This window comes from Drosophila erecta, unplaced genomic scaffold (genome assembly GCF_003286155.1).
Source record: "Drosophila erecta strain 14021-0224.00,06,07 unplaced genomic scaffold, DereRS2 tig00000021-arrow-pilon, whole genome shotgun sequence".
Classification (NCBI taxonomy): domain Eukaryota; kingdom Metazoa; phylum Arthropoda; class Insecta; order Diptera; family Drosophilidae; genus Drosophila; species Drosophila erecta.
Window position 1 is genome coordinate 13,223,338 of NW_020825198.1, and position 16,484 is coordinate 13,239,821.

General features: G+C 41.7%; 3 protein-coding genes across 4 annotated transcripts; 1 reads left to right on the top strand and 2 right to left on the bottom strand.

The window, feature by feature from the left end:
• Positions 1-521: 521 nt before the first annotated feature.
• Positions 522-4,996, bottom strand: LOC6545013 (putative odorant receptor 69a). 2 transcript variants are annotated; one of them, XM_001972567.3, is made up of 4 exons: positions 4,022-4,996; positions 1,010-1,984; positions 712-867; positions 522-648 (listed from the first exon to the last, which is right to left on the bottom strand). In XM_001972567.3, the coding sequence occupies exons 1-4, from the start codon at positions 4,994-4,996 to the stop codon at positions 598-600; spliced, it is 2,157 nt and encodes a 718-aa protein (XP_001972603.2). In that variant the 3' UTR covers positions 522-597. The 2 variants fall into 2 exon arrangements, with proteins under 2 accessions (XP_001972603.2, XP_015013156.1); XM_015157670.2 differs by lacking the exon at positions 1,010-1,984.
• A 3,413-nt stretch (positions 4,997-8,409) lies between these two features.
• Positions 8,410-9,529, bottom strand: LOC6545014 (malate dehydrogenase, mitochondrial). Its single transcript, XM_001972568.3, has one exon. The coding sequence runs from the start codon at positions 9,489-9,491 to the stop codon at positions 8,430-8,432; it is 1,062 nt and encodes a 353-aa protein (XP_001972604.1). The 5' UTR covers positions 9,492-9,529; the 3' UTR covers positions 8,410-8,429.
• A 77-nt stretch (positions 9,530-9,606) lies between these two features.
• Positions 9,607-10,872, top strand: LOC6545015 (malate dehydrogenase). Its single transcript, XM_001972569.3, has one exon. It carries the CDS (start codon positions 9,675-9,677, stop codon positions 10,716-10,718), a length of 1,044 nt encoding a protein of 347 aa, XP_001972605.1. The 5' UTR covers positions 9,607-9,674; the 3' UTR covers positions 10,719-10,872.
• Positions 10,873-16,484: the final 5,612 nt, after the last annotated feature.

Sequence of the window (16,484 nt, forward strand, 5' to 3'; positions counted from 1 at the left end):
TGGCTTTAATAAGTTTGCTTAGGTTCAGCCAAAAAAGCACTGAAGCGGGCACTCAGTTGGCTTCCTTCAAATGTCCTTCCATATCCGTGCAACCCGAGGTTTTTGTCTTTCCTGGCTTCTTTTGTTTTGCATTGCAGCGAGTGCGAGAAAGTTAATGGGTCAACTGTGTGGGTTCTCTCACAAATTTAAGGAATTTCTAATTTGCTTTGGGCAAAGCTATCTGCCCATACAGGAATGCATTTTGTTAACACATTTAATCATGTTAAACAAGCTTAAAAAAATGATTTATGCTGCAATTAACAGATATAATAATTATTGATAAATTTACCTAATTTATTCGGAACCTTGCTATTTTTATTAAGTAAAATAACATATTCAAATATATGATTTACAAAAGATAAAAACCAATGTACAATCTTAATTTTCTTTTTGTTAAATATTTTAATTAATATCTTTTCAGAGCTAACCTCTATAATAAAGCACTTTTTCTAATTTTCAAATAATAATAATTGATACACAAACTAAGTTCAGCACTACGACATGCACATTTGAATTATTATAAGAGCTAAACTCTTTTAAGTTGCACTTTATCCCTTTTTATTTCAGTGAGCGAACGCAGGTAAACATTTGATATGAAAACTTCAATGTCTGAAAGTCAATAAATTAATTTGAAATTTAGGAATATTAGACGTGTTAGTAAGGAAAACTCACTGCCATATAGGTGGTAATGGATACAGGTGCCAGCTTGTAGGTTCTCCACATATAAGGTTTCGTAGCACGCATCATCAGGATGAGAAGCATCCTTCGATAAGCAAGATCGCCCTCATACCAATTGTTATAAAAGGCTGCTGGCAATACTTTGCCACTCTGAAAAAAGTAACAGATTGTTAAACATACTTGGGAAGCAAAATGACATACACTTTTTTGTTTACATCAATAAGATCTACGATAATGTGCTGTAATATATACCCATTCATAATTTGATTGTAACGCGGTATAAAAAACTTACCTTTAAAATCAAGTGCGTACCACTGCGGCACATTAAAAAATTGTATGTGATGAATAGCATAATTCCAAGCAAATGTTTTAGGGAAGTGCTAAAGTCAAAGATGGTCATAGAAAATGCCAAGAAACATGTGGATATCATGGATACCGAGAGACTTATGAGAAACGTAAAGTTAAAGCATCGATTCACTCTGTCCGCCAGATTTAGCAATTTTGTGTGATATACTATCAGATACTTTAATCGATCCTTGGCATGTGGATGACGGGCATCGATGGTCTCCAGCTGCCGGGCCAAGCCATCGAAGTGAATTTCTAGCTGGATACCAAAAAAGTTGACCATAAACTGCATAAACATGTTGACACTTATGTTTGTTTGGCAGGAAAAGATTTGACAGACGACCGCAGCGAGAAATCCAGGAATTGATCCCTTAGTCTGCCAGGGATACCAGGTACTACTCTGAATTCTATAGCTCAACTGCTGTGAGTTCGACAAATGTTCTCTAATCATGAGAAAAATTGGTAGTGAGTTGTAGTAGACAACGGCAGAGCTATGGAAAACAACCGCATTTCTTATATGACGCGTGTACTCCTCGTGATAGCGGTGTGTGCGATACGATATCTGTTTGGTTAAATGAAATAAATCCTCGAATTCGTCCAGAATGCTCTCAAAATGGGACTTAAGACTCAGCATCTTCCATAAGTTGAGCGTGCCCACAATGGTAAATCCCAGCATGCTGGCCACAGATGCCAATTCTCCTAAGTACTCAAGCGGATCTTCAGTTCTGCCGTCAACGAAATATCCGAACATGACGCATCCAATATTGTGATAAAGCAAATTTACGGCCCCAATCCAGAAGATAATGCGTTTTGCCAAGTTGGGCTTGACCTCCAAGGATCGTCTGCCATTCCACCAGTATCTGGGAAGTTGGGCAGCTTGGCACACGAGGTCCTGGTACCGCATAAAGTCCTCCAACTGCATCTGGTGCTGAATTTTTACTGGATTATGCCAATGTTATCCCAAACGTTTTAATATAATTGGACAATTGGTTGGACAATTCGTGCTGAGAACTGCCAACTGCTGCAGCTGGTAACTACAGAATTTTTGAAAGTCTTCTGGTTTAAAATTCATGATGGGAAGCCCTTGGTCGGGGTAATTTGGGTGCAAATTGTTCGAATATTTAAACACCAATTAGGTCCTTATCAAGGTGAAAGAAGGAGACCAACACAAGACTATCAGATACCCGAGGGAGTATTTTAAATTTATATGAACTAGAATACGAGTATGATTAATCTCAACATTCTAGCTTTTATAGTTCCCGAGATCTCCGGCTATTTCCTTTTAATAGATGAAAATAGGGTCCCTTGACTTTTAAAATGAACATGCTATTAATACATAAAAGAAGTTTGCTATGAAAACTTACCGCTAATGTGAAGTCAGTGCCCAAGAAGCAGATGACAAAATTGTATACGATAAAAGCAATTAGACCATTTATGGACTTAATTGCAGATTGCAAGTCCAGAAGCAAAATAGCAACACTTGTCATGCAAAGTGCAGTTGTGGAAAAGAACAAGCCGCCAAGAAAGGAAAAGTTCATTATTTCATTAAAATTATCTGCAATCTCTATAACCCGACTATGGTACGCGATAAGCCTTCTCAATTCCTGATTGGCACCAGGATGACGGGAATCCAGTTTGAGTAATTGATTTGATATAGCATCAAAGTGCAACTTCAACTGATAGGTGATAATGCAGATGATATTGTGAGTGCCCAAGGAAAAAGCCACGCCCCCAATGGAGGAGATAAGTGTGGTAAAGTGTCCAACACCGAATCCGACTGATGAACCATAGACTTTCCAAGGATACCAAGTGTTAATTTGGGTCTTATATCTCATTTCCAAGCCATCCATCAGGTTTTCGTACGCCATAGCCACAAGAGGAGCAGTGTTGTAGTATATGGTGAACATCCAAAAGTATATAAACTCGAATTTCATCAGGCAATTGGCCATTCCAAAATAGTACTGCTGGCGGTAGTTTCTATCTCTGGGTCTTGGATATAGTTCTCTTAGGTCCGTCAACAAAATCTCAATCTCAGGACGACGATTCGAGAGTACACATATATTGAAAAATCCAACTGCGACGAGCATCAGAGCACTTGTAGCCTCTGAAATTTCGGCCACGAAACTTTGGGTATCCGGTGCCTTCCGTCCAAATAAGTACCAATATATAATTACTCCAATGCATTGGTAACCCAGGCTAAAGCTTTCTAGTAAAAAGAATGCCCTTCTGAACGTTGGGTACAAATCTTTCTCTGCTGACCTTTGAGACCACTTAAATCGTGGAATCATCGCCAGCCGCAAACTCTTGTCAAAGTACTTGAAATAGTCTTCAAATTCCATTCTGCTCTAAACCGTGACTGTCATAACTGCGCAATATTGCCGACTTTTATACGCTGCAGAAATCGAATTAAGTTATTTGTAATCATCTATATTAGGGTTCCTGAGAAAATAGCAACTGCTTTACGATTTACGATTATCATATAAAGAAGTGCCCACTTGGGCGCTGCCTATAAGTATGACCTCATAATCCATCGGAATTAATAAGTGCTGATAATATTTTCCTCAAAATACCCGAAAAGTGGCTTCAGTGCCGAAGGTACTAAGTTGAAGTATAAGAAGAACATCGTATAATAAACCAATGAAATTTCATAAGGCCGTTGACCAACTTGAAAGTCCTTGAGAACCTAGTGATGGCTCATAACTTGCAGAAGGCCCCAAAGATGAGCATTAAGTTCCAGTAAACTCTGATATCGAATCAGCAATCGAATCTTTTTCCAATAACCAAGTGGCCCCATAAAAGATATCCCACATTATGACTGGAAAAAAGACAGCAGTAGAATCCTATATATCTTAGTTAACAGAGTTGCAGAAAACAGACAACTTTGCTATTTACCATTCGGCATAGTTTTAGTATAGAAGTAGTAGACTATTAAATATCTGAGATACAATTTCATACTCACAGCTGAGTTGACCTCGGTTCCCATGTAGCAGATGACGAAGTTGTAAAGGACGAAGGCCACCAGGCCACTGACATACTTGCAGGCAGATGCGAAGTCCAGCAGCAGAATAGAAACACTAGACATGCAAATAGCGATAGTAGCACCGACTAGGCTGGAGCCGAATACAAAATTCATGATGTTATTGACCTGGTCGCCCAGCTGAAGGATCCGGCAGTGGTAGGCGATCAGAATCCTTAACTCCTGATGGGCTCCGGGCTGCCGGCAATCGAGGGATACTAGCTGACTGGATATTCCATCGTAGTGCAATTTCAGTTGAAAGGAAAACAAACAGACAAGATTCTGGGTGACTATGCTGAAGCCCACGCCAACAAACGAACCCACGGTTATGCTTAGTACAGCCATGATGAACCCAATTGCCGACCCTTGGACTTTCCATGGAAACCACGTGTTGGTCTGCGTCTTGAAGCTAAGATCATATCCCTCGTGCACGTGTTCCCAAAGGAGCAGCAATACTGGCGCACTATTGTAGTAGATGTAAAATACCATGTAGAAAAGGAACTCCATTCTCATTATGGTCATGGCCAAGTCAAAGTAGTGCTGACACCGATAGTGATTTTTCTTGGATCCCGGATATATCTCCTGGAGCTTCTCGAGTAATGTTTCGATCTGATTGCGGTTTACCGTGAGCGCACATACGTTGCAGAATCCCACTAATAGCAGGGTAAGAGAACTGCACATTTCAGATAATTGTGCCACAAAGGTGGCCGTATCCGTGGCCATCCGGCCATTGCAATACCAATAGATGAGCACACCAGCAATCTGGACCATCTGGCAAATGGTTCCGAGCAGGAACACTATCCTTTGTTCCGAGGCGTACAACTTTATTTCAGTGGGACGTCCTTTCCATTGATATCTTGGTATACATGCCATCCTGCAACCCATGTCCACATACTTCATATGGTCGTGCAACTGCATCCTGCTTTCGAATATGACTGAATTGCCCGTGACAGAAAGCAGGGTCTTTTGGAGGCCAGATTTCAGAACCTAATTGAGCAATATTAAATCCATTCTTGGGAAAGCCAACTGCTGGTATAACAAGAAATCAGTGATGCCTATCTAGTGAGAAAGCGCCAAGTTTAAGGAAAGCGCTCCTTTTTAGTATTCATTCAATCAAAATTAGATTAATAAATATATTTGTATTTTTTTCAATTTTTTTCAATGTTCCAGCGAACTCAAATGCATTGCAAAATAAGCTAAGCACACATTAAACACAAAGCTTATTAAAAGCTATGACACATTTTGAAGCACACATTTGTGTTGAATTCAGCTCGCACATTATTTGTTTATTTATTCAGTTTATATTCGTGTCAAGCTCGTAATGATGATGCCTTTGAGCTGGTTAGCAGGCTTTTATGCGCTCGTCTATGGCTGCTGATATCAGCAGACAAGTGCTGCTCGTTCTGCACTCCATTTCCGGCGGAAGTCCACCCAAGGAGACATTTTTATGTGCAGACATATGTGTGTGTATACTGTGTATATGTGCTGTGCCTGCATGTTTGAGCTTGTGTATTGTACTTGGCGCTTGTTTACTTCTTTGTTTATGGGCATCCTCGTGGCACCCGCTCTTTTACGAGTCCATCCTATTGCCAGTTTTTATTGTTGCCTTTATTCTGCGGTCTACTTGGTTGCGCCTCATGTGCTCGATGCTCCTCGTGCTCCGTGCTCCGTGCTGCCTGCCGCAGGCTCCAGGATCCTGGATATGTTCGAATATGCTGCTCCTCTCGTCCAGGAGCGTTTTTGTTTGCTATTGATTTATGGTTTGGTGATTTTGCTCCTTGTGCGGATTTTCTGTTTACTGTCGACGTCTCATCAGCGTTTTGTTGCGGTAATTAAACTCTGATTGGTTTTCAATTGTTTTTATTGATTGGCACTGGCGGTTGATTTCTTTCTTTTTTTTTTCTGCTTTAATCGAGCTTCTGTTGATTCGCAATTAACCATCAAAGTCCCCGAGCGTCATCGTCGCGAACTAACTGACTTAAATTCAGTTGAAATTCCCTTTGAAAGTAGAATTTATGAAGACAAACAAAAGCAGGCAAACTTGGCAGGACTCGCGGGCGAGTACCCGGCCAATTGCCAAAGGACTCAAATCGAGCGGCAGCTGCGCGTAATGGACAATTTGAATTATCCGTCCGTCGTTCCGTTGGCGGAGGAGTGTGAGTAATAGTTTTGGCAGCCAGCGCCATTTTGGCCACGAATTTATGGAGATCCATGAGCCAAGGGCCACTACATCGCCTCCGGAGCTCTTGGCAGAAGCCTCTCCAATTCATCTCCTTCGTCCTGGCCGCTGACAAGTGCAAAAGTATAGCAAAGTTATGGGCTACCGATTCGGACAACTCGGAGCTCGGAACTCGCAACTCGCAACTGTTGGACTTATCGATTCGGCGGATCGGCCCTTTTAAACTAATTAAGTCCCAGCGAGGCAAACAACACATGCTACTAATTTGCGAAATTAACGTGTTTGTTTTGGCCGCTGTGTAAATAAATTACACCCAAAAAACACAGAGAAAAAACGCCCGGCCAAAGGTAAAGGCAATGGCCATAAATTCGCATCGAAAGCGAATTCCGAGCTGCAACTTTGGGTTGCCTTGTTTACTGCCCACAAAAAAGAATCCCCTTCTCAACTCCATGGCCTGAAATTACAGCCAAGTGGAAAATTTATGTGCAGCTCCATGGAAATTAAACGCTCCGGGCCTTTAGCTCTGGACCAGCTGCTCGGACTTCCGGTTTCCTGAGGCGCTTTCCTATTTTGACAAGGATCTATGAAAATAGTGTGAAAAATTATTGTTCAACCTCCCCCTCGCTCGCTGGGCATTCTAAACTGCTAAATTAAGATAAATGAGCACATTTAGCCGGAGGAATTTATTTGTTTTGATAAGCGTGAAACGAGTCTGCTCGGATTCGCATTTCGGGTTCGCATTTGTCCGAATAAGGGATGTCACATATAAATCTTTTGCGAAGAACATGTGTTAGAGGAGCGGCAACACTTTAATTATAAATAAAAAACGATTTTATACTCTTTGGCATCCTTTAGTTATTGATTGCTGTGAAAGTAAAAGCCAAACGAAACTGAGCAATAAAAAACCAAGTTGTAGTATTATGATTTTGCCACTTGGCCAACTTTTTTAATACGCCCGTAAAGATCAACAGCGAGAGTGGACTCGGGCCCAAATGACTTTGGCTAATAAATAAAGTTTTGCGATGCTCAGGTAAACACTTGGCATGACCCACAAAAGTTTGTGCCCAAATAAACAGAAAGCTGAAAGCAGGAGGGAGCCAAATCAGTAATAAGAGTGCTCCCAAACTCGGAAAAAGTATTTTGGCCAGAAATTGTTTGCTGATGTGGCTTAGATTTTTCCTGCAATTAGTTAACCCATAAAGAGAAAGTGTTGCATATGAAATATATGACCACAAAATGCCAACAAATTGCCCGGAGGCCAGAAACCGAAAATTTATGAGGTGCCACAGGAAAGCATTATAGGCAAACGAAATACGCTGTAACTGGGGGAACCTTACTTGTGCGGAAAAAGTAATAACATATTCTATAGATTCGCATGCGAAATAAAATAAAATTAATATTTCATGTCCTGCGTTTATGATTCTACTCAAATCATGAAATGCCGTATTATTTTCACACTTAATGACTTGGAAAGCCACTTAACTGAGACACCTTCTTGGGAGCCGTGTTTTGTTATTTGGAAATACATTCTCTGGACAACATGTTGCCCGAAATGCCTGGGCTTTATTTATATGTTGTCAGACTGGGTGGCAGCAACAAATGCAGCCGCAATAGTGGAATTACTCACACACGCTCAATCTGAAACTTGGCCAGGTGAACTCCTGGCGAAAGTGAAACTGGGTCGCAAGAAAGTTTTCGGGCCACCCACTTTCCTTTTTGGCAATGGGGGGACAACGAGATAAAATGGACACACCCAATGTGTTTTTCGTTTTACTGGGCGAGTGTGAAATAAAGTGAAGAAAATTGCTGCCTACTTTTGAGGGCCACACATGGGAAGGATGTTGGGGTTTTTCGGGGAGGGGCGAGAGATGGCCAAGCAATTTGTTAGCAGGTCGAGCAGAGACCGTCTCAGTGCAAATGTAATTTACGGCCAGACGATATACGCTGGCCCACAGAAATATTTTGGCCGGAATTTATTTGCGGCCATTTAAACAGAAATAAAACCAAATGAATTTAAAGACCCTCCTACCCAATTACCTTGAATATATTCAAGTAAATGTAACCATTCAAGCTCCCGGTTGCCATGATATTTCTTCAGGCATAATATTAATTTTTAACCATTCTAAAACCTTTCCTTGCTATTAATGAAATCTATAAATGCTTTCTCCTTTATTAATTCGTAGTCAATGGCAAAGCCGCTGGAACGGGAGCACGTGATTGTCCACTCAAAAACGTTCTGGCAAAATTGACACCCTCGTCGGCATTCTGTCGTAGAATAGGTAGTAGTTTTTCCAAGGCCTCCTTTTCGTAGTCACTCATCTGGGGAAGTGGCATATAGCGCTTGATCCCATCCTTTCCCAAGTTTAATGGACTAGCGAAGAATGGGGCATCGGTTAGTTCGGAGGCGACGAAGGCGCACTCGACGAGTTCCTCCTGTCCACCAATTGCACGCAGCAAAGAGTCCACGAAAGTGGCTGCAGCATAAGCCATCGATAGGGTGGCAGATCCTTTACCAGCTTTGGCATTGACCACTTCGGTGCCCGCCTCCTGAATGCGATTAGTCAGTTTTTGTATCTCCTGGAGATCACGTCTATATCTCGGCTGGCACTGCGAAATGAGCGGTAGAATTGTGATGCCGGCATGACCACCAATCACTGGAATGTTAACTTCATCCGGGGATATGTTCATAGAGTCGCCGATGAACTTTTTCGAACGCACCACATCCAGAGTGGTAATGCCAAAGAGTCGCCGAGGATCAAATGTTCCATGGGCCCTAAGAACCTCAGCTGCCGTGGGCACAATCATGTTGACAGGATTGGTTATGAAGGCCAGAAGAGCTCCTGGAGAGGCATTGCTAACGGCAGTGGCCACTTTCACTGCAACATTCCCATTGGCGGCCATCAGGTGATCCCTTTGCATTCCTGGCAGACGAGGCATTCCTGCGGCCACGACCACCACATCAGCTCCACTCACCGCCGGCTCCAGTTCCTGTTCCCCGGTAAAACCTACCACATTTCCCGTTTGGCTGACATGGGATAGATCTGCAGCGATACCCTTCATTTCGGTGAGATCATGCAGAGCCAGCTCGTCGATTCCAGGACAGCGACGAAGCAAAAGCGATAGCGGTTGTCCAATTCCTCCTCCGGCGCCCACAACGGCGACCTTTAAAGTGCGGACCACAACTCGCCATGCAGCTACTTTTGTCTGGCTTTTAAGACTTGTCAGTAAAAACATTTTGCTCAGAATGTAATCAAAATTGTGGGAAATTCCAACTCCTGACTTTTTAAACCAAAGCCTACTAATCAGATAAACGATTGGAAATGATATTCACTTTTAGCAAGCTTATAAGTTACCTTTTCATTCAAATTCTTGTATCGAAATACACTAAAATTTAGAAAACTAAACAAAAATTATAAAATGATAATTGCCTCTCGATTGTTAACCCATGTGGGCAAACTGCCTCCCATGGTCCAGCAGCTTGGATGCATCAACCGCGGCCTCAAGGTCTCCGTTGTGGGTTCGGTGGGTGGAATCGGCCAGCCGCTGTCTCTTCTACTCAAGCTAAATCCGGACATCGAGAAGCTATCGCTGTATGACATAAAGAACACAACCGGAGTAGGGGTAGATCTATCCCATATCAACACCCGTGCTTCGGTGTGCCCATTCGAGGGTAAGGATGGTTTAAAAAAGGCTATGGACAAGGCTGATATAGTGGTGGTACCGGCGGGCTTGCCACGTAAGCCCGGAATGAAGCGCGAAGATTTGGTGGACGTGAATGCCACCGTTGCCTGCGAAGTGGCTGTTGCGGCTAGTGAAGTTTGTCCCGGTGCCATGCTGGCCTTCATCACGAATCCCATCAATGTGATAGTGCCCATCGTGGCCACCATTCTGAAGGCAAAGGGCACATACGACCCGAATCGACTATTCGGTGTCACCAGTCTGGATGTGGTACGAGCCCAGACCTTTGTGGCGGACATCCTCAACTCCAATCCACAGAAAGTGAATATACCCGTGATCGGCGGCCACACAGGTCGCACCATCCTACCCATCCTGTCGCAGTGTGATCCTCCCTTCAACGGCACTGTCAAGGAGCGCGAGGAGTTGATCAAACACATCCAGAACGCGGGCACAGAGGTGGTTAATGCCAAGGATGGTCTGGGATCGGCCACCCTATCAATGGCTTTTGCAGCCTCTCATTTCATAAACGCATTGATCAGGGGAATCAAGGGCTCGAAGGACCAGTGCGTTGTGGAGTGCGCCTATGTGGAGTCTGATGTCACCGAGGCCCAGTTCTTTGCCACTCCTTTGGTACTGGGACCCCAGGGTATCGAGCAGAATACGGGATTGCCCGAATTAGACGACGAAGAGAGGAAAGCTCTAGACTTCATGCTGCCCATTTTGAAGGAGAGTATCGAGAAGGGTATCAAGATAGGCGAGGATATGATGAACAGTTGCGTATAGCAATGGAAATATAACGTGCATCAACAGTTTATTCAGATTTTGGTCATTTGAGTTTTGTTAAATTTCTGATGATAGAAAATGTTTAATGCAATCTTAAAAAGGCCCGAAAACGGATTCAAATTATAAGTTTTATAGCCGTAATGCTGGTAAGCTCGGGAAACCCTCAGTTTGTAACTTTTTTCTCTTTTCTTGGCTTAATGGCGGGGATCCGGGCGCGAAAGCCACACAGCTGGAACTCGGCACCAAACAGTTTCAGATTGCCATGCCATCAGCAAACTCAGCGGAGCCGCAAATCTTTGCGGTCTCGTCTTAATGGCAAAGAAATTGTGATTTATGTCTCGAGATTTGTGCATTTAGGCTGCTTGACACTAGCGTCTGTATGTATACACTTTAATATTTGAGATGTTGCACACGATGTAGTTTTGATGGTGAACCTAAGTAGTTTGGCAAGCAAACTTTGAAGGAGTTAGCAGCAAGCTCTTTTTTGGTACCCCTTATCCGGATTCCGGATCACTCATCACTTAATTAGTAGCAATTTTATTTTTCAGTCAGCCAAAGGTGCCAAATTGGATTCCCTGTTCAGCTGAATTACATTAAATGAATTGGGGTCTCGACAACTCTTGGGTTTTGGTTTTTGAGGGAGGTGCTCCAGAAGACTTCTTGCAGAAAAGTGTCTGAGTAGACAGTTTTATTGCTGTCGGCATGAAAACTTTACGCATTTTGGCTTGTAAGCCCCTAAAAGGCTTATAATGTAATTAGATTTGTCACCGCCTTTGTTTTGGCTCGACCAATGCTATTATTTTGGCACTGCCGCCACAAAGGTCACAGATTTGGAAATCTAGATTTGGGATTTAATTAATTAAAGTGCGGCATAGTAAGGCTATAGTTTAAGACTGATATAGTTACTAAATAATTTATCTTTCAGACTACTTATTAAGCTGGAGCTAACTAAATTAAATGCTAAGCAAAATGTGTAGCAGAGGCTTTACCTCTGAGCTTAAGAAGTCGCAAAACCTTTTGAACAGTACCAGTTTCGTTTGGGCCACTTTATTGTTACCAGTTTGTTGCATAGGTAGGCAATAATTTACAGAAATTATACATGACCACTTAAGTTGTCGTTAACGTTAACGACCGCCAAACCAAAAGGGAGCGGTCGAAATGTATGTCGGGGCATTATGAAATGTTTAAGAGCCCCGTCTGAGAAACGCCTTTTGCCAGTGTGTGTGCACTTTTTGCCGATGGTGGCCTCCTGTCGACGACTCCTGGAGCTGGAGCAATGGAGCAATGGAGCTAGTGGTCCTGGGTCCGGGTAATCCAAAATTAATGGGCTGTCAGTCATACTCGTGCTACAATTTTAGCCCACTTTGGGCCTGGGACGCTGCTGCAGCCACAGCTACAGCTGCGATTCCTTCTTATTGCCGTTCGTGTGCTACATCCTTTCTTTGTGTAAATTTCCGCTTTCCGTTTTCGGCAAAGTAGACCAAGAACTGCCTTAATCGAGAGCGTATGAATGCAGCCCAGATCTAAAAGGCCTGCCTAGCGATGGTGACTTGATAGCTAATGAACTCACGAAGTATAGCTATAAAATACAAATTTATTTTTCATGTATTAATTATAATAATACAAGACACCATTTCATTGAATATTTAAGAAATATATATCTAAGTATTGGGTAAAGAAAACACATTTTTTAAGTATCCACAAGCAAATATTTTAAACCTATATTTACGTGATATTCATGGCCTGATGAGTTTTCTTTGCCCATCCCTAATCCAAAGCCACAGCACTTAAGCGCCTTTCGTGTTGCGCTTTTGGCCCTCTTTTTGGCCAGGCCCAGACTGCGGTTAGAGCAGCCATCCAAGTTATTACAAGCGCAAAAATATTTTCACTTAAGTAGCTGCCACCATTTTGCTCAATTTATTTCCAACATCAAGCTCCCTCGTTCCCTTTTTTAATTTAACACACAATTTTCGTGTAATGTTTGGCTTTCAGCTCGCTGCCCTTTTGAGCAAGAACATTTCACAATCTTCGTAGGGGGAAGAACAAAAAAACGCTTCGTAATATTTAATTGAATGTTTTTCTGTTAAATGTTGTACCGACGTTTCTCCTCGGGCTGACCGTATACAAAATAAATCACGTATTCATCGTCCGCTTCCATTGGTGTCCCAACCAGAGGCATATGAAATTTCGGATGCAAAAATCTGTGCAAATTTGTTGGACACTTGACTGCTGCTCATACATGGATTTGTTTACTGTGGGTGGATGCACCTTTTTTCATGCCATTTACGGGTCAACTGAGCGGGAGTGTTCTCTTTGTCAGGGGCCATCCAAAAATATGAGGCTTCTGGGTATAAATGCAATTCAGAACACATTTTTTTGACATCGTTTTGGAATATATATGTACGTATTTTGTGTGCATTTGGCCATTTAACTATGTGTAAAAGCGTTTGCAATTTCGGTTAATTGAATTGTTTCTTTATGCAATTTTATGGCATCTGTTGGGTGCACTGTCAACTCAATGGGAATACATAATATTACAAAAGGATATTTAAAATGCACTAACACAGATTTCGTTACTTGAATTTGAGTCATATAAATATAAAAGTTTTCGATAATTAACCATTTTAACTGATCTAAATTTTATTAAACACACATTTTAACTAACGGATGTGTGAACTATGCTATAATTTATTCGAAATTACTTAGTAAGCAATTCTGTGCTGTATCAACACATATTCTAGTAACTTGTTCTTTTACCACTAGTTGCTAACGTTAGCAACTCACAATGCCTGTTGAGGCGGTAATATTCAACGCAAGTACCGTCAAGAGAAAGTGTTTAGGAACAGAGAGGCGCCATCCACGAGCTCTGATTATCTGTAAATCAAATGTAATGAGATACAGTTTGTGCTAGGATTACACTTACACGACTCATACGAGACTCCCCAGGGAAAAGGGCAGAAGGAGCGGTTATTTTTACGGCCTCAGCGGAATACGAAGTGCGAGCTGCGTTAGAAATCGGCTCCCAGGACATTCCCGGGATTTAGGGTCGACGGCTAAGCAAGTGACCCATAAAATATCACGTATACGCAGGCCACATGGCCGCAGGAGGGCGCACGATGATGAACTAACACGGACATATGTTCGTGTGTGGATGCGTTTTTATGATTTGTGGCATAAGGCCCAAATACCGGCTGATTGTAAATCTATGCGGGCTTCAAGAACCGCCAACCCCCAGCAACCGCTATTGTGGTTACTCAGGCCTGAGTGAAGAAGCAGAGGAGGGAAATCGTTTAAAAGTATGTGTATTTGTATGTGGTGGAATGGGGCCAGGATGGATTATATTCGCCAGGGTCAAATCCTCTGCGGTTTTGCAAGCTGTCGCCTTCATCTTTAAACTTTAATGGCCAGCCAAAAGTTTTGGGCCGTGTCTAAGCTTTAGTCAACAAAGACTTGGGCACGTCGTGGCCACAGAGCCAGATGCTTCCGTTCTAGCAGAAAACGTCGTCCTTATCCCCACTCCCGCATCCACTCCCCTGTTCCTGGTTAATTCCCAGTACGTGTCCTGTTAGCGAAACGTTTTCCAAATATTTATTTATTATTTACTTCCGTCCACCTTCTGGTTTTGGCCTTTAAAAGTCCAGATAGGCGAAGTAACAATAAATAAACTAAAAATGTTGCAGGCGAAATTTGATTTAGCTGCTCTTTGACATCGGGTCTTAGTGGCTCTATTTATCTACGTGACGTTTTCGAGACTCTTTAGACAGATAACAACTGAAAGCTGTCAAACACGACGTATACTTAATATTAATTACTGCATGCAAGGAAAAATTGAGCGAAAAAATCTGGCATACACGAAATGTATGTACGTTAAAAGTTGAAGTATGTGCCGAATCGATAAGTATTGTATTGTTACAATAATAAATTCTTTGCACTTGTGGAAAAAATTATTTCCATCATTTCTGGGGATTTGCGTTTGTGAGCCACAAGCAAAGTTGAGTAATTCTCTAATTAAGTCATTAACTAAATTGCTTGAGCCCCTTTTTGCAGACTAATGTTCGAATCGTACTCCAAACTAAGCTAATTACGTGTTATATGCCAAAAAATCCTAATTGAGGGCTGTTGTTGCTGAAGGTGATTGATGTTTGGGAAAAACGTTTTTTTGGCCCAGTAAAAAACGCTTTAATAGCTTTTAAATGCTGTAATGGTAAACAAGAGTGCATATGCAATATGAACTTTCTGTTTCTTTAGTTCCTTCATTTTGCAGTATGTTACTTTACTCCCATTTTCTCGCAGTGCCAACACTTTCATTTATTGTAAGTGAAGGCCCAGACAGAAATCTAGGAATTCTTCACATGCATTGAGAGCGTAAACCATTCCCAACCACTTGCAATTAACACTAAAATTAATTCATATTAATTAAGGCTCTGGGCCAGGACCAAATGAGAACACACTTAATGCCTGGGGCTGTTAGCTTTTATGGGACTCAAATAGAATGAAGGCGGCCAGAAGCACTCCAGACTCCAGTCGAACAAATACTGACCTCAACAAGGCAAATGTAATAAATAAGAGAAAGGCACAACAAATTGGTTTGGGGGTAAATGGGCAAACCCTGACCAGACATAACAACATTCATTAATAAGCACAAACGAAATTGCTGCCCAGCTGGATATGGCTAGAAACCAAAAGGGAGAACAAGACCAACAAAAAATTAAAGCAACAAAGCGTAACGACAGCACGCATAATATTAATAACATTTAATAAGTTGCGGGAATCTGTAGCAAAATGGGTAGGGAAATGGCAAAAATGATTTCGTAATTATGATGGATTTTTTAAGCGTCCCAAATGTAAGCCAACATATTCAAAGCAGACCCTAATGAATACAATCCCAATTAGGCAAAATCTCTGCCATTAAACTAATTAAGCCACATTTAAAATATTTCTGTACCATCAAACAAACTGAAATATGATGGGAAACCTCGAAATTCCTTGGTATAAATAAGGGTAAACGTTTTGTGCCGCAACATTAACTATATAGAATTTCACACCTTTTTTGGTGTCAACTTGATTTGGAATTTCCCTTTGTTGCCCTTTGTTTCGCTGACAGTTGAACAGTTGTTACTGATGTCAAGTTGACATAAAGTTTTTCATAAAATGTTCACAGAAAATTGTTGAACTGGGCTTTCAGAACATCCAAATGGGTGGCAGTAAAAGTTTATGAGATTTGAGGGAAGCAAAGTATTGGAAAACAAAAAGCGCTAAGAAAAAATGGTGACCTCATTTTAAGGACGAAGTTGGTACCCACAATTATATTACAATATTTAAACTTATATATTATTAAAATAATTCTATAAGCGATTTAAAAGGAAACCAACTGTATGTTACCATTCAATAACTCTATCTTGAATACAATAGCATTTCAAAAGTTCACAAGATAAGTCCCCAAAAATGTATAGTATATCCCTGTGAAGAGCATTTCGAATCGTTACTCCTTGAGCAAACAATACCTTAATGTTGCTCCATTCAGGAATATTGTAAACATGGCACACATTTCAGGGCGTAAGTTTCAATCAAACCGACTAATGTGGGTGGTATTCACTTTGTTCGGGTGACGCCCACCTACATTCACTATAAATACATCCACCCACCTTCTGTGATATGTAGATGCCGATATTTGGCGGTAGTTCTTGGGCTCAGAAGGCACAGGTGTTGGCAACTACACGACGCCTGATTGCCTACTGTGAGCAGACAGGCAGGAATACATTAATG